General features: G+C 47.7%; 1 protein-coding gene across 10 annotated transcripts in view; it reads left to right on the top strand.

The window, feature by feature from the left end:
* Positions 1-22,505, top strand: part of HMBOX1 (homeobox containing 1) — a 204,190-nt gene extending 181,685 nt beyond the window's left edge. Inside the window, exons 7-11 of one of the 10 annotated variants that reach the window (XM_019965819.2) lie at positions 3,630-3,712; positions 5,631-5,726; positions 6,582-6,670; positions 6,906-6,977; positions 8,554-22,505. In XM_019965819.2, coding sequence (XP_019821378.1) covers positions 3,630-3,712; positions 5,631-5,726; positions 6,582-6,670; positions 6,906-6,977; positions 8,554-8,691 — 478 coding nt within the window. In that variant the 3' untranslated portion in view covers positions 8,692-22,505. The other 9 variants (XM_019965818.2, XM_019965817.2, XM_019965825.2 and 6 more) reach the window with 9 other exon arrangements.
* The last annotated feature ends 908 nt before the right edge of the window (positions 22,506-23,413 follow it).

The following is a 23,413-nucleotide window of genomic DNA, read 5'->3' as shown; positions in this document are numbered from 1 at the left end:
AAGCGAGATGAGGTCAGAAGAGTGATAGACGAACAGGTTTTTTAAGTTGGGGAAGGGTTTTAAAGGATTCAAGACTAGTGTAAAGAAGAAATTTGAAGAGGTGGAGTAGGTGAGTAGAAAGTTGACTAGGGAATTTCAGAATTTCAGATTTAGATGTGGAGTTCTAAGTCATCTTGAATCTTGAAATGTGCTGTCTTTCTAAAACGCAGCCAGGAGTGTATCTCTGTGCGGTTTTTAAAACCTCTATTTCAAGATGAAATCTTTATTACGTATGGAACATCACAAGGTGGCCCATCCTACTCCTCCAGACTAGCATCTCTCATTTTTTCTTGTGAACCCTGTATTCTAACCACACTGAACTCTTCTCCATGCCCAGAATCATCAAGACTTTAATCTACCTTTTTGCCTTTGCTCATGCTTTTTCCCTTTCATGAAAAGTTGTTCTTTTTCTTTGCTTTGCAAACTCCTATCTTGTCTTCGAGAGGTAACTCAGATGACACTTCCTCTGCCAAGTCTCACGGCAACACTGAGCACACCTTCCTCCGTTCTCCCACCTCCTCTGTTCAGACAGCCTATGGAATCTCATCACAAGAGCAGCGATATGTGTCTCTTCAGTAGATTATGGGCTTCCCTGGTGGCTCAGATGGTAAAAAATCTGCCTGTTGTGCAGGAGACCCAAGTTCAGTTTCTGGGTCAGGAAGATCCCCTGGAGGTAGAAATGGCTACCACTCCAGTATTCTTGCCAGGAGAATTTCATGGACAGAGGAGCCTGGCGGGTTACTAAGAGTTGGATACGACTGAGCAACTGACACTTTCACTTGAGCGACTAACACTTGCACTTCACTTTCAGTAGATTATAAACTCCTTGTGGTTTCTCATTCTCTTCTTGACCCACAGTGGATGCATATAACATTAGATACTTAGTATCTGCTTTTGTTGTCTTTGTTGCTGAATTTTAAATGAATGCGCTGATCCTGTGCTTTTCAAACATTAATGTGCAGTCACATTACCTGGAGATCTTGTTAAAATTCAGATTCTCATTTAGTCCAAGGCAAGATCTGGGATTCCCTTTTCTAACAAGCCCCTGGGTAATGACTGTGCTGTTGGTTAATGGAAACTAATCCAGTGTCTTTGCCCAAATAAAAGCAGAGGTGGAGTTAACATGAAGTCAATAGGAATGTGGAAGTGGAGCAGTGACTTGGAAGAATCCTCAGGATGAACATGGAAGGTCTAAAAATGATAGCAGAAAATCACGTGGAAAGAGATGTGCAAATCCCGGACTGAAGCAGGAGACCGCCGTGTGGGGTGGTGGCTGCACAGCTGCATTGATGGAGTCCTGCCGCTTACATTGTAGAGAAGGAAGGGCTGTTAGCTGACGGCAGCTGCTGTTTCGGGGCTCCAGCGAAGGATGCTCTCCACACGGAGAGGTTGCGGGGCAGAGGAGCTGTACCGCCGAAGGCAGGGCTCACGCGAGGTTAGGGGCCTCCCAACAGAAGAGCACTGTCACCAGTGCAGACAGAGGATGGGGGAAGGGAGGCCCCAAGGAAGTGAGAGGAACTAGGATGTGACAAGGAATCACTTCCTGACCTTACGTTTCCGGGTTCAAAGCACAGATATTCTGCTTTCCTTTTTGAAAACTCATAGGTGACAGAACAAGTAGTACTAATAAGCATTCTGTTTCCACATATAGTGTCACAGGTCTGATAATGCCAAGGATGGGTTCAATAAACCCAGTTTCTTTAAGTACTATTGTACAGAAGTAATATATGCATTTTAGCGTATGGAAAAAGGCAAAAATAAATCTTAAAATGTTTAAATTTCCTACTTATCCCTTTCCCCACGATAAGGTAATCAACCTTGATGTGTACCCTTCCAGCTTTATCCATGCAGATTTTTTATGAGGACGTTTTATTAGAGGATAAGTATATCAATATTCTGATACTTAGTCACTTAGGTTTTTTTTTAATTGGAGGATAATTGCTTTACAATGCTGTGTTGATTTCTGCCGTACAGCAACTAAATCAGCCATAAGTATGCATATGTCCCCTCCCCCCACCCTTTATCCATGCAGATTTAAGTACACATATGCAGGAATTTTTTTTCTCTTTTAGATTTTTATGTTGGAGTATAGCAGATTAACAATGTTGTGACAGTTACAGGTGCACAGCAAAGGGACTCAGCCATATATATATATGTATACACACACATGCATCCATTCTCCCCCAGACTCCCTTCCTATCCAGGCTGCCACGTAACACTGAACAGAGTCCCCTGTGCTATACAGTAGGTCCTTGTTGATTATCCATTTTAAAAACAGCAGTGTGTAGATGTCCATCTCAAGCTTCCTAACTATCCCTTCCCCCACTCTTTGCCCCTGGCAACCGTAAGTTAATTCTTTTTTTTTTTTTTTTTATTTTATTTTATTTTTTTTTCCCTAATTTTATTTTATTTTTAAACTTTACATAATTGTATTAGTTTTGCCAAATATCAAAATGAATCCGCCACAGGTATACATGTGCTCCCCATCCCGAACCCTCCTCCCTCCTCCCTCCCCATACCATCCCTCTGGGCCGTCCCAGTGCACCAGCCCCCAGCATCCAGCATCATGCATCGAACCTGGACTGGCAACTCGTTTCCTACATGATATTTTACATGTTTCATTGCCATTCTCCCAAATCTTCCCACCCTCTCCCTCTCCCACAGAGTCCATAAGACTGTTCTATACATCAGTGTCTCTTTTGCTGTCTCGTACACCGGGTTATTGTTACCATCTTTCTAAATTCCATATATATGCGTTAGTATACTGTATTTATGTTTTTCCTTCTGGCTTACTTCACTCTGTATAATAGGCTCCAGTTTCATCCACCTCATTAGAACTGATTCAAATGTATTCTTTTTAATGGCTGAGTAATACTCCATTGTGTATATGTACCACAGCTTTCTTATCCATTCATCTGCTGATGGACAAGTTAGACAGGAATTTTAAAAATTTCTTAACAGTACTTTTTACAGGCACATTATTCTACAGATTGGTTTTTTTTTCCCCACTTAGGACCACGTCAAGAACATCTCCTCAGGCCAGTGAATAGTTTTTCTAGTCCTTTTTAAATAGCTGTGTATAAATACAGATGTCTCATAACTTGTTCTATCATTCTCCTACTGATGGACAATTGGGTAATTTCCAAGTTTTGCTACTACAAACAAGACACGAAAAGAGTCCTGTCGTCACCAGTGCCTCAGTAACGGAAGTCTGGGATTTCAACCAGCCACCCATATCACAAGTAACGTTTATATCCAGTACATCTTTTATCGAAGCCGAGCAGTGGCTAAACCTGTCGTATCCAATATAGTAGCCACCAGTCACATGTAACTGTTTAAATTTACTAAAATCAAAAATCCACTTCCTCCATCACATCAGCATCATTTCAGGTGCTCAGCAGCCACATGTGAGTAGTGGCTGCCCGGTTGGACAGACTGTTTCTATCCTCATAGGAAATTCCATCAGACAGCCTGGACTAGACATTAATATTACATCCTAGAAAAGGACATCTTTTTCAGTGAGCCTGTGTGTTAAGGAGAGCACATTTCTAAAAGTACAAACTTTGTGTCTTAATTGATTGCCTCTGCAGTTACTTCAATGAGAATCAATACCCAGATGAAGCAAAGAGAGAAGAAATTGCAAATGCTTGCAACGCAGTGATACAGAAGCCAGGTAAGGCAGTGAGCGCGCCTGGCTCTGGGCTGCGCTCGGACCAGCATTTGGGACCTCAGTCTCTTACTCATCCCGGTGGTGCTCTTGGCTCCGTTCCCACCATCCTCCTGTGGATGGTCATTGCTCTGTCTTGTTCACACTGTACTTCTGAGGGGGTGATTACACTACTCCAAATTAGGCTTTATGTGGGAAAGTTCCAGTGAGTGTCCTTGCTTGAGATGCGCAACCTTGAAATTACTAGTTTTAAAGAGTGTATCGATTTCTTTTTCCAAAAATACAGCATAAACATACCAGTTTCAAAATAGTTTGAAAGTTGGCATACTTAATCAAGATTTGTTAATGTAAATATTAAGATAGTTTTGTAAATATTAAGATAGTTTTGTTTTGTAACTGTTGAAAATTGTATAATTCTGTATTTCTGTTTAAAGAAAGAATTCTTTATGGAGCAGACTTCTTCCCATTTCTACATTGGGATGACTTCTTAGCTTGGAGTATTTCCATTCTGAAGTCTAGTTGTTCCTATGCAAGTCAGCAGAGCCCCTGAAACACTCATACGTCGTGTGCTAAAATGTTCTTCCACAGATTATGGTGGTGGTGGTGTTTTTTTTTAAAGCAGAAACCATTCTCAGTGAAGAAGAATTGATCTCCATTTGGCCAGTTAATTGGATTGGCTTAAAGGATACATACCAAAGTATCACTTTTTTATGTTTTAAGTTTTATCACTGTTTTGTGATAATTAAATACTAATTTATTCTCCCTTAGTTAGAAGCCAGACTTCTAACCGTCCAGAACATACACACTCAGCTACGACATCGGTACCCTTACTTCTCACAGGCCAAAGCCCTGGCCCTAACGCTGTACTGGATGGAACTCAGGCTCTTCCTGGAAAGTATTTAACCTCCGTGCATCAAGTGCCTGACCTGTTTTCTGGTCCCACTACCCACTGAGGGCTAAAAGCCAAAACAGAAAACGATGAAGGAGAAGGATGGTTGCCATGTTGGTAACCGTGGTGCTATCCGTAAACCGTCACATTTGACAGCAGTTTGCAACTTGAATTGTGCTGTGTGTTCCAGTGTAGTTACAATACAGATGGGCATAGTGACCTCAGTCTTAAGAAGACATGGAGAGTGGTCCCTGTCAAGACAGCAGGAAACTAGTTTATACAGGGCCTTAAAGATGTAAGGGGACTTCAGCTATCTGGGAATGTGGTAAAGAAACAGATTCATCTGAGTAAATGATGCTAATTAAATGAACCTTTCATGTTACTGTCATATGAACTTTGAACGCTAGCAGGCTGAATCCTTTAATATTTTATGTTGGAATTCATATTGTGTGACTTTCTGAATTGAAGCATTTTGTGTTATTAGAGCTGTCTGTATGTTTATTTATCCATCCTATCCTAAGTTGCTTCAGTCATGTCTGACTCTGTGTGACCCTATGGACTATAGTCTGCCAGGCTCCTCTGTCCATGGGACTTTCCAGCAAGAATACTAGAATGGGTTGCCATGCCCTCCTCCAGGGGATCTTCCCAACCCAGGAACTGAACCCATGCCTCTTGTCTCCTGCATTGGCAGGCGGGTTCTTTACCACTATTTATATGTTTATTCTGGAGAAGGAAATGGCAGCCCACTCCAGTATTCTTGCCTGGAGAATCCCATGGACAGAGGAGCCTGGCAGGCTGTAGTCCATGGGGTCACAAGGGTCGGACACGACTTAGCGACTAAACTACCACCACCATATGTTTATTCATTCAGTAATTAAATCTATATATAGTACTAGATCATGCTAAAAAAAAAATTCTATATCTGTTATTCTGGCAATAAATGCAGTGAAAAGAACATTTGGGGGAAAAAAAGTATTGTCCCTTAAAACTAGCCTCAGATACAGATTTTCTGAATTTTATGGCATGTCTTCACAGGCAAAAAACTGTCAGATCTGGAACGAGTTACCTCCCTGAAAGTATATAATTGGTTTGCTAACAGGCGGAAGGAGATCAAGAGAAGAGCCAATATCGGTAATGTATCCGAGAGGCTGCTGTCTCTCTGAAGGCAGTCCTGGGCCTTGTGTTTAAGAGTGACTTCAGTTTAGAACTGCAGGTCTAAATGAGACTACCGTTTAAGCCTAACAAGAACTGCCCTTATGTTTTTCTTCATTGTATTTTTATAATGTGAAGTTAATATTAATCATACTATTTGTATTGTACTAAGAATGGCATTATTTCTAAACCTCATCATTCTTAATGTGCAGGAATCTGGAATTAGACATGATCTCTGATCAGTTACTCCTGTGGTGCAGATGAAAGCTACCTATGAGGCCTTGAAGGGGGAATGTGACACCCTAAGCCTTTTCATTGTTACCAGGCTATGACCCAGAGGCTAAGAAACAGCTGATTAACAGAATTGGAATAAAAGCATCTTAATATACAGGGAACCTAGTAAAAAGCAAGATTGGAAAAATAAAGCATTTAAGAAACATGAATTGATGAGATCAGGATGGTGGGCTGGTTTTGAGCTTCTTAAATTGTATTTCACTTATAAACTTACTTCTTCATCATGACAATCCTCAAATGCTTTATAGAACCCCAAGACAGGAGAGCCATTTAATTAGCTGGTAAGTATGAAGCACCTACCAGTCAGCCACTCAGATGTACACACGAAGCAGCAGGGGCTCCAGAAGGGCAAATGTGTTGTTCCTCCCCCGACCGCTGTGCCATTGAATTCCACCTGTCTGCAATTGAGAAGAAACAGGACTTAGTCTAGGGTTTTGTTTTAATTGCATTCTTATTTCCTCAATACAGATTCAGTGTTTAGACCTTTATGATATGGTAACAGAAAATTTAGGGATCTGTTTGCTTTTTTCGAAGAAGCAGCAATCCTGGAGAGTCATGGGATAGATGTACAGAGTCCAGGAGGCCACTCCAACAGTGATGACGTGGACGGCAATGACTACTCGGAGCAGGTGAGCCACGGAGCAGGTGCTGCTGGGTACAGAGCGGGTGGGGTCGTATGACAACTCAATTCTGTGGGTGCGCTTTGTCCGGGGTGGGGGGGTGGGGGTGAGCTAAGGTCCCTTCAGCTCTGCTCATGTGTCTAGTTAGATTTTCATATAACTTTAATGTGGTTAAGATTCAGTTGTCCTGTTGAATTTGTGAGAAATCCTTATTCACCCACACGGATTTATTGTCATACAACAGGATACTTGGCAAGTACGCAATGGGGAGGAGGAGGAGGGAAGAAGTTCAGAGGGAGGCAGAGAAGCAGAGAAGGTAGAAGAAGAGAGGAGGATCTGATCCAAACAAGCAAGTTCCACCATCCACCACACACACACTCAATGTCTGAGAGGTGCTAGGGGCTTCGGGCAGCCGCGGCCCTGCCTGAACATGAATCCACCTGCACAGTGGAAGGGCCTACCCGCTTCGGCCCCGTGCCGTGGGAGCCCTTGTGCTGAGACCATGGTCCCTCCAGAGTCTCTGGCACATGGACACACACACACCCTCTCATAAATGCATGTCTGCTCACCTCACCCTGACTTCCTCTTCATTGCTTAAGGGGGAAAATATATTTAATTGTAGCCACTGGATGGAATAATTCAGTAACTAAGAATGTAGGAGTTTTTCCTCACTTAAAGATTTAAATTTTCTAAGGATTTTAAACTCACTCCATTTGGAATGTGAAGAGAATTGTGGTCTCTTCCAGGCACCAGCGGGAACACATTTGCTCTTTCCTGGTCAGTGCACCCTGCTCGGCCAGCTCGTAAACAAGAGTCCACCATGCTCTCCTGTTCACCGTCCTGCAGCTTGAGCGTAGACACTGCCAGAGTCCCTACAGTTCCACGCTGATCCCTGTTTAAACCAAAGAGCAGCCTGTGAGAATGAACAGTGTTGCCTATACTTCCCAAGGCTTTCTCCACACACCTCCCCCCACCAAGAACCCCCAGTCAGAGCTGCACATTTCACTCTAGAGAACGTTCTGGGAGTCTAAGCAGAAATATCCTTGTTAGTTGACCAGTGTAGATGGATCATTTCCATCCTTTTTCCAGAGGCCCTAAGGGCAGCACATACCATGCTTTTTTCCCAGGAAGGGACTTGCCCTTCCCAAAGCTTTCTGCTGCAGAGTCCCCTGAAGATGACAGGTGAGAAACTTCCACCTTATTTGTAACACCAGCTTCAGTGCCTGATGAACACCCTGCGGTGCAGCTTCCTTTACAGCTGTGTTTATCACACAGCAATGTGGAAGGCAAGCTTCACACCTTCCAAGTAAGACACCTGCGCTTCCCTCCCCCAGCTCCTCTTACAGCCGGAGAGCGTAGCCACTTCCGACAGTTACCCTTCTCGCCTGTTGTAACTGAGAATTTGGAGTTTTAGGAGGGTTTTGGCTTATTTTCTACTAAAATGCATTTTTATCCATAAGGTGTTGGTATCTGTAGTTTTGTCTGGTTTTCTCAGCTGAGTAGAGAGATCCTGTGAATTGTAATAATCTGTAAGAGCACCCATCCAGAATGTAAGCTCACTAGTGTGGCCCTCAATCACTAGTGCTATGGTGGTTGCAAACCTGGAATGGTCCGGGTTTGATCATCATCCCCAGCAGTCTTTCTGACAGAAGGAAAAATTCTCAGCCAAAAAAAACACTTTAGTGCTTTTTATCTGCTGAACCATCGAAATGCCAACCAGTAGTCTCTGGACCTGTATCCATTCAGTGTCTACTTAAATACATTTCACCTCTACCCTGTCATGACCCCTCCCACGAATGTTCTGCTTCCCCTTGCCCCAGCATGCTTTTCTGTGAGCTGCCGGATCTCACCAGTCCCTCAATAACATCTGCTTCTTCTTTCTGCACGTCTAGGATGACAGCACTAGCCATAGTGACCACCAAGACCCCATCTCGTTAGCTGTGGAAATGGCAGCAGTCAACCACACTATCTTGGCACTGGCCCGACAAGGAGCCAACGAAATCAAGACAGAGGCCCTGGATGACGACTGATGAGGGAGGGCTGAACGCAAGAAGTTATCTTAGTTTAGACGTAGCACCTTAGCAGACTTTCCTCGGTCCTTAACATGTGTTCTTACAGTATAACTTGCAGTTTCTTGTATGTCAGTTAGCCCTTAGGGTCTTGTTCTGTGAAGATGGCATGGTGCCCTCAGCCTTTGCATATACTCTCTCAGTATTAATTCCCAGTAACTAATAACCAACCAACCAACCAAACTTCCCTCTCCCAGCCCCCGAGGCTAGAAAATCTTGCTGCTCTGTCTTAGCATTCCAAGAAAGTGCTTCCAGGTATTTAGCTAGCCCTCAGTTCTCAAATAGTAGGCTCCGTGTAAAACCTTGGGTACCTTTAGACTCCTGTAACACTAGTCTCTACCCCTCTTCCTTCCCCAAGACTGGTAGGATGCAAGCTGAGGTAGTGTGGCCAAGATTGACAGACGCCATTTGGGGAGTGTCCGCAGAGTAAAAGGAACACTAGAAACCCCCCCCTCCACGTGGGAATAATTGATTTCCAGCTGCAATAAGCCGTGCCTCATAATAGTCACACCGTGGCTAGATTATACTTCTTTGGGTGCTGTGCTAAGACAGTGGAAAAACTCGATCTCAGATTTTGGTTGATGTTAACATGCCTGACACAGACATCCTTTGCTCTCACAAGCTGTGTGACTGAGTAGATAAAATACTGCCTTCTGCCTTTGGGACCATGATTAAACAGAAAAATGACAACAAAAAAAAAAGTTAAAAAAAAAAACCCACAAAACCCAGCTTGAGAGCATTGGGAAAAACCATGAGCCGAAGGTGTAATGATGGTGGGTGTTATTAGAACCACTGTACAGTGCGTGGCGCAGGCACGCCCACCGGGAAGGTGCCGGAAGTCACGCGGAAGCGGCTCTGCCTCCTGTCTGTGTCCCCTTTCCTTGCTACCAAAAACACAGAAAGGTGATTCGAGGATGGAGCTAAGGCCAACAGTGAGTGAACGAACATCCAGTCCCTGTAGCCATTAAACTGAAGCCCCCTCAACATGAGAGGTTGGTAGAGGACTCTGTAGTGGGATTATGCCTGCTGACTGTCACAAGCGCAAATGCTTTCCTAAATAGGAGCAGAAAAAAGCAGGGGACATTTGCAATTTCTGTGGCGGGTCTGGGAGATATGACTTGCTTTGGTGTTCTCTTTACTCTGTCCTTGTAGAGGTGTGAAAAGCTATATTGCTACAGGCAATTTATTTAATAATTGGAAGCCATATTGATAATGGATGTGGTAATATTTGTAAAGTTTAATCTACTTTAAGCAGCAGTAACTAATGGAATTTTTTTCCTTGATCACATATGTAGCACTTTTGTTACTTTTTAAAGATATTTATATTTGATAAATCTTTTTTTCATTTTGAGAACTCAAAATACCAAACAGTGAACTTGCGTTAGAAAAGTCACCCTGTGATCACCTTGTCATCCAGTAGCGAAATGATGAACTACTCATGCATCCAAGAATATTACATCTGCCGGCCTCGTATGAAAATGATCTCTTGGCATCTCGATTAAAGGACACAGTGTCACGGTGCGTAAGAGGAACAGCCTCCAGTGTAGGCTGCGTCTGAAAGAGGCACGGCCGCTCTGTATTTCCTGCCTCGCTCCACCTCTGTGAACAACAAAACCTTGTTTAAAGGGGAATATGCAGAGGGCTGGCTCTTAAGCAAGGTTTCGTCTGTCTGTCCGTCACCTGTAAATGATTTGTAAGATTGAAGGAGGGGGTATTTCCTGACCTCTTCACCCTTCCTCACCCACCAAATGTTTTCAACTTAAAACGATTGAGAGAGAGAGAGAATGACTGGCCTTCCTGTTTTCCCTTCCTCATCAGTGAGATTCTGAGTATCCGCCAGCTTCTGGCTGGTCTCGCTCCACCTAAGGCACCTGCTGATGCGCTCGCCTCCGTGTCTGTCCATCCTGCTTATGTCAGTGTGAGGAGGCCTTTGGGAGGCATGGAGGTGCTGCCTCTGTGGGTCCGTGACTTTATAGAGCTACAGGCAGGACCTGCTCTTGTCCTAGGATTTCAGGGGGAAAATGTATATATATTTTTTCCAGCTTCCCAGAATTGAAGTAAAGTGGAGTAGTCTTTTTCTGTTTCACTGTATTACTTGAACCAACAAATTCAAGAGTAGCATTTGTTGTTCTCAGGAATGACCCGCCCTCCCCCACCCCCCACATTCATCTTCTTCTTGGTGTGTTTGACTTTTTATTGCAATTAGACTGTGTTAGCTTTCTTTCTTTTGATATTATTTAGAAAAAATATAACGTGTCTATCTTTCCATCTCGGTGGAATTTTTGTCTACTTACTTTCAGTTAAATCAGAAAGAAGGAGAGAGAAAAATATACTGTCTGACAAGCTGCATCCATGATTTATTGTAAGGAGATTATTATAATTGATAGCTTCTTTATGATGGGATTGCTAGTATCATCTGTTCTTGCTGGTTCCTTTTAAAGAAACAGACTCAAACTATAAAGGCAGCTGCAGTTTCTAAAGAAACAGAGTGATTTCCAGAGAAGAGCCAAAAGGTTTCAGTGTTTTAAGACCTTTCAGGAAGGAAAGAAAGCTTCGGAGAATAAAGGTGAGTATCCGTGAAGGGAGTACCAGGTGCTACCCAGAAATCTGGAAAAAGTGAAAGAAGGTGTTTGCCAGGCAGGGTAGCAGCTCCTTGGGTTCAGTAGGAGCAAGAGGAAGGAGCCTTCACCCCTTTCATTAAAGACAACTGCCGGTCTGCTCTTAACTGCCACTGCCATATGTTTAACTTCAGCTTCCTCACCAAGAGTGAAAATTTAGTTCTTTGGGTCTTCAGTTTAAATCTACTATAGGTTTTCGGTCATCAGCTTTAACTCCGCTGTCTTCTCTGGGCTACCTTAGTTCTTACCATGGCATGTGGAGTTGCCATTAATGAGTAATATCTTTGGGGAGTAAATTTTTTTCTTCAGCTTTTTCAGGTTTAAAGGGTGGTATTAAAATAGAAACCCTAAGTTGCTCTCTGAAGGGAAGATAGACTCTTTGAAAACAATCCCACTGTGTGCTTGTGGCTTTTCTGTCCTCTTTTCTCACTTCCTGCTGTACATTTTTCAGGCCCCAGAGGACTGTTTCAGGGGCTGCTGCTTCCCAGGTGAGGAACCCTTGCAAGCAGTTCCAGGTAACTTATTTTTTTTTTAAGACGCTTTCATTGAATTACTGCAGTCAGATGCGTAAACTTCCTCCCCTTCTTAAAACAGAGCCTTACAGAGGAAACTTTGAAAGGTGGACCATCCTAATGCCATTTTTGCATTAAATGAGAACCTTAACACCAGATCAAGGCCAGTTGGTACCAAGTAAACAGTGTGGTTTATTTCAGAAGGGTTTGTAAGGCTGGAGTAAAGCTTAGGGCAGTTTTCTTCATAATCTCGGTCCTCTGAGTGTTAGCTTTTGAGTATTAGAGGAGTGTGGTTAGCTTCTCCCACCTTCGGGGTCTGTAAAGTTCCCACAGTCTGGTGTTTGGCGGGGTAGATCTTCCCCACATCCCCATTGTCTTTCATAGGAAGACCACTTAAGTCCAATCGAGGAGATGGGAGAGTCCGTACCCAGGCCTATAGGGTTGCAGCAGTCTGTGACCAGCAGCTCCTCTATCCAGATGGCCAGGTATGTCTTTACCTCAAAAGGGACAACTCATGAAGAGCTAGCGACAGAGTTGTTTCAATTCTCCCTGTTTGGCCTTTGTACAATTTCAACTAGCAGGTATAAGAAAATCGTCTTTCATTTCATCAGAAATCTACAGGCACATCCTCTCTGTCTGTGGTTAACTCCTCTTCTCTTTGGGCTCCAAACCAAGGCCTCCTCTCGAGCTGACTTCCTGCTGGAATTTTCTCATCTTCTGCAGCAGGCAGAGTAGGGGGTGTGGTCCATCTCGTCACACAGGAGAAGGAGTGTTTACTCCTTCCTGTCTTGCAGCTCTGCTTTTTGACTAGCTACTTATTCCAGTGACCAGCCATTCTCTCTGCCCACCCAGTGGGAATAATCCCTTTTTTCATAAATGAGCCCCGACCCCCGTCCTAAAAATGTGAATATCAAGTCCTTCTCTCTCTTTGGTCTTAAGAACAATTTGGGTAGAAGCAGTCTTCCCATGCAACTATGACTCTGCCTTTTAAAATTGCTTTTTGTTTTTGTTGTCAGAGAACCACCAGAAGATTTTTTTCCCCAGTGAGTCTCAACAGATTCTTAGGCAATAATTTCTCTTGTTGATGACTTTGTGCACAGTCGTGCGCGCTCTGCATTGAATAGCCTGACCCTCTACTTGTGCATTGGTTTTCTGTGCTAACCTGTCTGTGATTTAAATCTTAGGTCAGAGTGGTGATAGAGTTTGTCATTTTGTTGTTGTGATTACATTAGTGTTTTACTACTGTATTCATTGGGGCTGCGTTGAGACCAGCCAAGTCCATTTATAGCTTTACTGAGCCGCATTTGTTTGTCAGGATTTCCCAAGTGAAAGTTGGGCGCACTGACCAGCTCCTGCTGGTGGTATCTGTTTAGGGGTGGGATGCGGGGTGGGGGGAGGAGTTACAGAAAACATTCCTTTTTGTGTGTTCTCTAAATAACAAGGGTGTTTACTCAGGATTTGGGGATCAGTTGTTCAGTTCGGTCGCTCAGTCGTGTCCAACTCTTTGACCCCATGAATTGCAGCACGCCAGGCCTCCCTGTCCATCACCAACTCCCACGTTCACTCCAACTCATGTCCTTCGAGTTGGTGATGCCATCCAGCCATCTCATCCTCTGTCGTCCCCTTCTCCTCCTGCCCCCAATCCCTCCCAGCATCAGAGTCTTTTCCAGTGAGTCAACTCTTCGCATGAGGTGGCCAAAGTACTGGAGTTTCAGCTTTAGCAGCATTCCTTCCAAAGAAATCTCAGGGCTGATCTCCTTCAAAATGGACTGGTTGGATCTCCCTGCAGTCCAAGGGACTCTCAAGGGTCTTCTCCAACACCACAGTTCAAAAGCATCAATTCTTCGGTGCTCAGCCTTCTTCACAGTCCAACTTTCACATCCACACATGACCACAGGAAAAACCATAGCCTTGACTAGACAGACCTTTGTTGGCAAAGTAATGTCTCTGCTTTTCAATATGCTGTCTAGGTTGGTCATAACTTTCCTTCCGAGGAGTAAGCGTCTTTTAATTTCATGGCTGCAGTCACCATCTGCAGTGATTTTGGAGCCCCAGAAAATAAAGTCTGACACTGTTTCCCCGTCTATTTCCCATGCGGTGATGTTAGCCACATTAAGTTTGGCAAACTGAGTTATGTGCTCTGGAAACCCTCTTTTTCCTGGTCTCCATACTGTCTAGTTGACCATTACCCGCTAATACCTAAGGTACCCAGTTGAGAGCAGAAGGGTTTACCTGCAAGGCAGCAATGAGTGCCCAGGCTCTCCTGAGGGAAAGTTTCCCCAGAGCTGAGGGGGCCCTTCCTTTTCTAGTCCTGTGGTCTCCTTCACTATATGCTTCTCTTCCCAAAAGAATGCTAATCACTTTAGAGAAAAGATCTCCTTATCCCTCTTAAGAGAAACTGCGAACCCCCCGCGCTCAGGTGGTGGGTTTCTAAACGCATCAAGCCCACAAGCCCATCTTCCCCCACAGAAACCCCCTCACAAACCAGCCATACAAGAGGCCGTTCTTCATGCTCGCTGGCTATCCATGCCAGCTGCTCATCTTGCCATCTCAGAGGCTGACTTGCTACACGCTTATAAATTGAGAACTTTCCATATCAGCTGCATTCCTCCTCCTCAGTGGGGAGGAAAAACAGCAGCAGAAGGAAAGCTAACAACCTGAGAAATCTAGGTTTCTATAATAATGCTTTTCTTTTCTAATCAAGAGGGGAATAAATGTAGGAGAGAAGAGAGGGAAAATCTGGCTGCACCCGAGGACCCTACATCCTGTGCTCACCCAGAGACCTCGAGGACTCTGGTAGGCACCCTGGGAGTGCAGGCATGTCCGTCCTGGACTTAGTTACCTCGTTCTTTCCGTGACACCTGGGGCCAAGCAGCGAGCAGAACTAAATCTAGTTCATTCCATTCAAGTGAACTCAGTTCACCACCTGCATTTCACACCCACTGACTCACTAGCCAGCTCCCAAACACCAAGCAGAAGGGCACTTTGGCGGGGCCTCTGCCCTTGTCTCCTGGCATCCCATTTACTTGGAGAGCTCTGGGAGCCGTTTGCCCTCATCTGGACAGCAGTGTTGTGCCCGCCAGTGGGTGTGGGGGCAGCAGTGGGACAGGGACACCAGCCTCAACTGGCGCTTCAGACACCTCGGGATACCGGCTCCCTTGATTCTGTTCTCATTTTCTCTCTCTTAAATAAAAATGGCTCTCTACAGCCATAATTAACTCTCAAATTCACATTGGTGTGCTGTGATCAAATGAAGGTTTGCCTGAATCCTTTCAAAGTGTAACCATGGTAATTGAGGGGGGTGGAGAAGAGTGAATATATAAAAATATAATGACAATTGTTCTGAATGACTGAGTGTCCTCCTGACATGTAATTAGCTGTTTTAGCAAGATGTAGATTGGCATGGTCATAATTAAAAGGATTTCTGTCCTTTATGTGACTGGAGATGGCAGATCTCCCGTTCCCTGTTCCCTTTGAGCTCTAATGCTCCCTGGAACGGTTGGAACAGTAACTCAGTAAACTGAAATAATGACATAGTGTTTGCGTCCGCGCCGAAGTGAAAGGAAAGGATTTGGAGTGATTTCAGCTCCCAAATGGAAGCCTTTGATTAGTGCTCCCCAGTTGACTTCTAAGTCGCACTAAACCTCTCCCTCACATCCGGTCTCGGCCTGCTCCATCTTTGGGATTCTGACTCAAGTTTCTGCCGAACAGAGTCTACCACCGCGGCGCCTCCAGGCCACTCTGTCCCACGTGCTGACCAGCTCAGGTGCAGCGTTGGCCTTACCTGAGGCTTCCTGCTTAACAGACTGCGGAGAATTCTCCATTTCTCCGAGGTCTCCATTGCTGTCACCATCAGAACATGTTTTTCAGACAAGAGCTTGCACTTGAGCTAAATGAGATTTTCATAACCTAGGGCAGAAGACATGGCATGAACACACTTGAATGAACCAAAACGTAAAGCACGATGCGGCCTGAGTGGAGTGCTGGTGTCTGCAGTGTCCCACCACTGCCGCAGGGTAGGGCCTGTCTGAGTCTCACCCAGGTCTGCTCACGTCACTGGCGGTTCCCAGCTTCCTCGTGTCAGCAGCCTCTGGTTCTCCAACTTTCCCCCCTTGTACTGCCATGTCAGTGGGATTGTCCCCCGGCCCTTCCCCACCCACCTCGTCCCTTTGAACACCATGGGGTCTTGACACCGTACACAGCTTCCTGCCCACAGAGCCCGCATTCTCACCTGGAGGCCTCAGGCTGGACGGGAGCCGCCGCCTCGCTCTCTGAATGGGCCTCGTTTGGTTTCCCCGTCACTTCAGTTGCGCGATGCGGAGTGAGTCTACGTGAAGACCAGCACCAGCAGAGTGCCAGGGGCCCCTCACAAGCTGCTTCACCAGAGGCTCCTGACCACGCTGGTGAGCCTGGCCCCTAAGCCCTTTCTTCTTCAGGCCTGGATACTCCAGGGCGGGGCAGCAGCCACCCTAGAAAAAACACAGCTCTTGTTTTTGTTCACAGTTTGCTGCTGACCCTTGTGCAGCAGCCTTGCCCCCTCATAGGAGAGGGACTCCTCCTCCAAACATTAAATGTCAGTTCCATCAAAGGGCTGAGGTAAGCTGCTGCTTCATAACCGTCCTCCCCCTTCATCCCCAAACACAGACACACACAATCGGGATAGTTGCTGCCTTGGGGTTCTTCCCCCGCCCCTCAAAATACTTACAGTCCAGTGTACAGCAGTCAGGGAAGATAATGCCACAAGAGGTTCTTCCTCAGAGCCTCTTCTCCTACAAGATCAGAAGCAACTGACCCCTGCTTCCCCATCCATGCACAGCCATGGTGCCTCTCTGGGGATCCCCGCCATCTTCTGACGGTTGGAATGGTTGCAGGTTTATGAAGGCCAGAGTATTGCATCTTGTCTTCCCAACTGCTAAGTGTCTCCATTGGAACAGAGAATCCGTTTTAAGATTAGCGATTCAGAGAACTGACCAGCTGAGTCTATGATTTGTGAGCCATGCATTCAGCCAGCGAGCAGAACATTCTGATTATCTGCTTACATTCAAAGAAAATAGAACTATCACTGCACTTAAAACCTTCCAACACAGTCTTACTATTTTAGGGATCAAAGTCTTAGATGTGCTGCTTAAAGGATGGTTCTACTTAAAAAGAACTGGAGCTGGTGAGACATTTCCCTACCCAGATGCTTCCAGAAGCCACTCTGGTGATTCAGGAAACCCTTCACCACCCCAGCCCCCACTAAAAAGAAAGTAAAGCCAACTTAACAAAATCAGTGAAAACATAGATAGTGCTTATCCCTGAATATGTATTTTTGGGAATAAAACACCAGAAGTACCAGAGTACAAGCCGCCGTCCTAAATTGTCATAAACGCTCAGACCACCCAAGCATCTGAAGTGCGTAGTAGCTGCTGCCGTGCACTAGCCTGTCCCGTGTGCCTGGCGCTGTGCTGAGTGTGTTCACTGTCTCGTTTATTCTTGGAGCAGTAGCCCCTGCGTGGAGTCAAGTAAACTCTCTAGGTGCTGCTTTCATTTTAGTAGGAAGATAGCAGGATGTCCTGGAGAAGGCAATGGCACCCCACTCCAGTACTTTTGCCTGGAAAATCCCATGGATGGAGGATCCTGGCAGGCTGCAGTCCAGGGGGTCGCTAAGAGTCGGACACGACTGAGCGACTTCCCTTTCACTTTTCACTTTCCTGCATTGGAGAAGGAAATGGCAACCCACTCCAGTGCTCTTGCCTGGAGAATCCCAGGGACGGGGGAGCCTGGCGGGCTCCCGTCTGTGGGGTCACACAGAGTCGGACATGACTGAAGTGTCTTAGCAGCAGCAGCAGAACGTCCACCTGGCCTTGTTGATGAATTCTCTGCACTCCATCTGCTCCTCTTTCGCAGGCAGGGCAGGCTGGTGCCCGCTGTTGCCATCATTTCTTTGCCGACACGGGATAGCGTCACCATGATGATCTGGACACCAGGTCACCCCTCTTTGGCTCTCCTTGGTACCTCTCCTCTGCCACTCGTGGTGATGGGCACACAGTGGCACTTGGCACCCGTGGCATAAGCCCTCGTTTCAAGTCCACTGTCCCATCTCCACCTCTAGGAGGTGGATGTGAAGGTCTTGCCCTTTGCTGGGAAGGAAGGTCTTGGCTCTGTTTTCTGGGGGGGAACCTGAATGTCCCAGCTCTCGGGTGTGGCTGCACTTTGTGGAGGCAGAGTATCCAAGGTCACTCTTCCTGTTCTCTCTCTATTCTGAGCATCTTTTCAGTGCCTGTGTTTGGGAGGTTCGCTAAGCCATTCCAACTCACTCTGCCGTGCCCTCCACCATAGTCGCAAGAGGTAGTGGGGCTGGGCCAGTGCTGGGTCAGTGTCTGCTCCGCCGTGGGCTCTCTGGCAGCCAGAGCTTTCTGATAACCATGGTTCAGCCCAGGGGCCAGCTGCCTGGATGTTCGTGTGTCACCTCAGTGACTGTTGTCAGGGACATGGGCTCCAAGGTGGCCTGAGGACTTCAACTTGACTAAAATTCACGTCCCTCCTTCCCCTCTGCTCGAGCTCTTTGCCTCCCAAAGTGGATGGTTCTCCAGGGGCCAGCTCTGTCACCTCTCTTCAGCCGCTTAGTCCCACCCTCAGGAGACGTGAGAGACTCGGGTTCGATCCCTGGGTTGAGAAGATCCCCTGGAGAAGGAAATGGCAACCCACTTCATTATTCTTGCTTGGAGAATCCCATGGACAGAGGAGCCTGGTGGGCTCAGTCCATGGGGTCGCACAGAGTCGGACATGACTGAGTAGCACTTTCATGCATTATTGAAGCCCCCGAGAGTAGAAGCCACACCAGGAGCAACGCCTCACTGGGAGTGGCCCCGGGAGAGGGTCTCCAGATGGACAAGAGGGCTCGGTGGTCCCTGGGATTGGCACCTTGTTTCACTAGCTGGGTTGTGACTCCCTGCCAAATAAGCCCACCCTTAGAGTGAAGGGAAGAAGGTACTGGTCCTGACTTGACGTCTCTGGGGGTGGGGGGTGGGGGTTGGGGGCAGTGAAATGTGAAAAGGGAGACGTGGACTCTCCCTGAGGAAGGCGAGTGTGACTCACCAGTTGGTGTGCACGCCGAGCTGGTCACAGCACACAGTTCCTAATGTCCCGGCGCTTCCAAGTCGGGTCTGACGTCATTCAGGCTTCCGTGGAGCAGGGACACCTCCTGCTTTACTGGAACCATGAGCCCTGCAAAAAGTGGTGAGGGTGATTTTTCCAATTCATCATTCATTGAAGCAGTTAAACTGGAAATAGAACATTAGTGCTGTGTTAAGGTAAACAGCAGCCCGTCTAGTGGTATTACCATGAAGTCTCTAGTTTTTAATGTCAGATCCGTGGGAGACGGGCAGTACATGTTAGCGATGGACTGAACGGAGGTGAGAGAGCTCAGGCGTGGGCTGCTGTCAGGAGCAGGAGTGTTAGTCATTTGCCTTGAGAAACACATCTCAGTATTGTTAGTGAATCCCTTAATCATGCATCTCTGAAAATGGGCACCACAAAACCAAAGTTAATGGGGGCAGGGGGCGGCGGCACTCTGGCAAGGCTGCTCTCGATAGTGTGCCGGTTCTCCTCGGATGCTCCTCTCAAAAGGGTCTCTCCTCTGCCTAATAGTTTTACTCACACTGGTCATAGAAGGCAAGTCCGTGCAGCCCACGCCCCCCCCTAGCCCTCTGGCCCTCGGCCTGCCCCTGCATATGTTCTGCCCACCTTGGGTTCACCCACTGTCCCCACCAGAAGATGCCAAGAACATCCTCGCCGCCTCCCTGGAAGAGCCCACAGCCTTCTCTGACCCCCTGGGCTCCCCTCCCTCCCACGGCCACTCTGGGTACACAGTACCTTCCGAGGGTCAGTTTCTCTTTGTTTTTTAAGTGCCTGCACAAGGTGCAGACCTCTGGGACCTGCCAGAGAGTCGGCCTGTGCCCTGCCCTTCCCTCCCCGACCCTGCACTGGGCCCCTGGGGGGTCTGTGGCAGCTGCCCCCTGCCAGGGTCCCCGGGCTCCACAGGCAGGACAATCCAAAGGTGAGCGCGGGTGTGGTGTTTGAGGCTGGCTGTGTCACTCTCGCCTGTGCTGCTGCGGTCACAGTCACAGACTGTGAAGGCGCCTGCTTAGCTAGCGAGTGAGGAGAGTGGAAGTGGGGCAGCCGCCGCAGGTGCATCAGACCCAAGAGGGCAAAGAATCAGAGTTAAGACCAGGATGACTCACCTGCTGGTCACTGGAACCCTGGCTGCCTGGCTCATCCTGTTCTGTCTGTGGGATTGAGGTGTCTGCCCACAAGGGCCGAGGAAAGCCGTCACCAGTAGGGCGAAACGAGATCAGAAGTGCGCCTTTGAAGATGACTGTGAGAGTATTCGTTTGTTTCTCTTTTAAAGTACGTGGAGTCTGAGCTGAATTCGGGGCCTTGGCCACGTGGCAGGTGGACGAGGGTTCTCCTGGGACCGCGCTGTTGACATCAAGGCACTGAGCTGTGCTTGGATGGGGGCTGGTGCGCTCCAAGGTTTTGCAGAATGGGACAGTCCATACCCAGGCACTTTATTTTCATGAATAATGCAGGCTTTTCGTTCAGACAGTGGAATAACCCACACGCTGGGCCTTCCCATTTAACACGTATGGCGTTTGCCGGAGGAACTGTGAGCAAGTGGCACGAGGGGGTTTGACGGAGGCAGTGGGTGGGCAAGTCTGCCGTGGGGCGGCCACGCACAGGCCCCTGGTTCTCCAGGTGCCGGGTCCAGGTTCCGCCAGCGCCGGTCGGCTCCCTGGGTTGTAGCTGTGGCTGAACTGGGGGAGAGGCTGGTTTCTCTCAGCTCACCTGCATGTGGGCTCTGGGTCGCCGGGCACTGGGTGATGGTTTGTTCCGTCTTCCTGGGCATTCGTTGCAGGGATGGGAGCTACTGGTGCAGCGAATTCTAAAGTGGAACGTGAGTTGACGATGGTCATTTGATCAGATGCCTCGGGACTGCCCGAAAGTGTTTAGCATCCACCAAATAGTCGAGTACCTGTGACAGGCCGGGGGGCCCTGCCCAGCGGGGGCGGGTGTTGCAGGGCACATCACCCCTCTGCCCCTGCTGCCACGTCCTAGTCTTCGTGTTTCCCTCTGGCGTCTCTGGGTCTCTGTCCCCACCTTGTGCACCATGCGTCCCTGAGGGGAGTCGCACCTGTGTCTTGAGTCTGCTGTAAGGTGTTCAGTCTACCTCAAGGGGGTCGTCATGGTCAGCTCTGTCCCATAGCAGTCCTTCCCACGTCGCCACACACACTGGAATGTATATCTGCCCTGGCCCCGGCCCACCTTCGTCAGTCACCCTCCTGACCCCATCTCTTCCTCTGTCACCACAAACTCCTAGTGCAAATTGGATGCTGCTTTAAATGTGAAAACAATTGTTCAAAAGCTATGAAACCTGAATGAAAGCTAAAGCTGAATTTATAAGCCTTGTTGCATATGAGCCAAAAGTGCAAAAAGCTCTATATAATGAACTAACCTGCCACTCGTATAAATATAAATATATATAAATATATTAAAATCAGACTGTTCTACAAAATTGTGTATTTGTATTTTTGTGTACGTACAATTTTCTGCTAAGCAGAAGGAGGATGTAGTATAGGAAGCTGTGAGAAGAGATTCGGTTTAATCCTGTTTCTTTGTTACTTATTTTTGTTAACATCAGATGATGCCTGTCTTTGTCTCACGTGTATGACACTGTTTGGAAATCTGCAGTATCTCTCTTCCTTAGGGCCACTGTCCTCTAGAGAATGAAGCCTGGGTGGAGAGCGCCGTCCTGGGCACCGGACGTGGGGCGGTGGCCCAGGTTGCCCGGGCGCCACTGGGGGCCCTGAGGTGGGACTGCAGGAACCAGAACTCCCCTTTCTAGAAATCAGCTTCCAAAACAGGACTGTCAGCGCTAAGGCAGACTCCCCACCGGGAGGGGGCGCGCACGAGGGCCAGAAGGTCGCCCAGAAAGCCAGCCTGGCTCCCTGGGCTCTGGCCCCTCTCCCACCTAGCTGCTGCCTTTTTCAGATCAGGTTACCAAATGCCTCCCCTCTGCCGAGCTGCTGGCGCTTCATCCCCCAGACCTCCAGCCCCAGCTCCCTGGAGGGTCTCAGAACCCACCTTCCCGGTGCTAACACACGAGAGGCAGTAGTGCGGCTGCCAGCAGGGGCCAGAAACGAGCGTCAGACTGGCTCTGCGTGCCCCGGACAGCCGGCCTTCCCCCGACAGAAGCCCCAGGCCTGGGCCTGCCCCCACTCCCGCCCACCTCTCAGCGTGCTCCCACCAGCCAGCACCTCCCCAACCCTGACGTGAACCTTCTCTAGGGAGAGTGATACTGCACCTTCGCCTGTGGGACTCATATTTATAACAATGTGTGATGACTGTAGCAAACAGCCCTTGTTTCTGGATGTACATGGTCCGAGAAACAAGCGCTCTCTTGTATTGATTAAAATAGTTCCGATGAGTCCTGTATCCTTGTATCTCCTATTCTGGATTAGTGCCTTTTGGACAGTAGACTGTTCTGTAATTAAAATGTAGTATACTGCTTTTTTGTACAGTTTTGTTTTAATAAAACTTTTTTTTAATTTGTGTTTATTTTAGTATTGTACCTATTAGAGAATAAAATGTATAACTGAACAAAGGCTGGCCGGGATTTCTTTGAGTAAGAACAGTCATTTGGGAAGTGCCCAACCCTTCTGTCTTGAACATCGGTCCCTTCATGCTTTAAGAACAGTCTAGCATCCCAGAGACAGATCGCTGGGAAGGGGTTCAGGGGATGATCAGGCATCTCCTGGTTGAGGGAATGTCTGCCGGGAATCTGGCCCCTGCTGCCTCCAGCCTGCGCTCCCTTCATGTCTGCCTGAATTTCCCAGGAGAAGCCGTGCCTTCCCGTAGCTTCCCCTCTGTGGTCCCCTCAACACAGGCCCCACGCCCACGTCCTGAAATCACTAGGATGCCAGCAGCTGCTCTTCCCCGAGGCCCACAGCCCTTACTTTGCCGAGCCGCACCCTCAGCACCTCGCTTTCCTATGGAAGCCCTCTTTCCTGGGGCTTCACCTTCAACGTGAGAGAAAGCTGAAGCTTTGTTCCCTGCGTTTCTTTAAGGCGTCTAATGGTCGAGAGCAAATTCTTAAGCAGGACCGAAGGACCAGGTGCCCAAGCTCCCATCTCACCTGACAGGTTTACCAACCCCTTCTCAGAAAAGGGAGCCGGGGTTCATCTTCTCACACATGGTGTCTCCAAGCTTTAGGCTGCCAGTAGAGAGATGAGCAGGCTTGCGGAGGAGGGCGATTCCAGGCCACCGCCACCCCATGCTGCTCCTGTTTGGGCCAGAACTGCTCCTTCCGGTTGTGCCCACAGCATCCCATCCCTGCGCCTCCATCTAGGGTCCTCCAAACACATTTGCCTGGAGGGAACCTCCTCCGCCCCCCAGAGCTCCAGGGCCCCCGGCTGGTGGGCACCACGCTCTAGTTCATGACCACGGGGCTCGTCCGGCAACACGAGGCCCAGTGCAGGACGGCACGAGCTGTTCCGAGTGACCCAGCGAGTG

The sequence above is a fragment of the Bos indicus genome, chromosome 8, assembly GCF_029378745.1.
Source record: "Bos indicus isolate NIAB-ARS_2022 breed Sahiwal x Tharparkar chromosome 8, NIAB-ARS_B.indTharparkar_mat_pri_1.0, whole genome shotgun sequence".
NCBI lineage: Eukaryota > Metazoa > Chordata > Mammalia > Artiodactyla > Bovidae > Bos > Bos indicus.
Note: the sequence above shows the minus strand (reverse complement) of the source record. Positions and strands in the feature narration are given on the sequence as shown.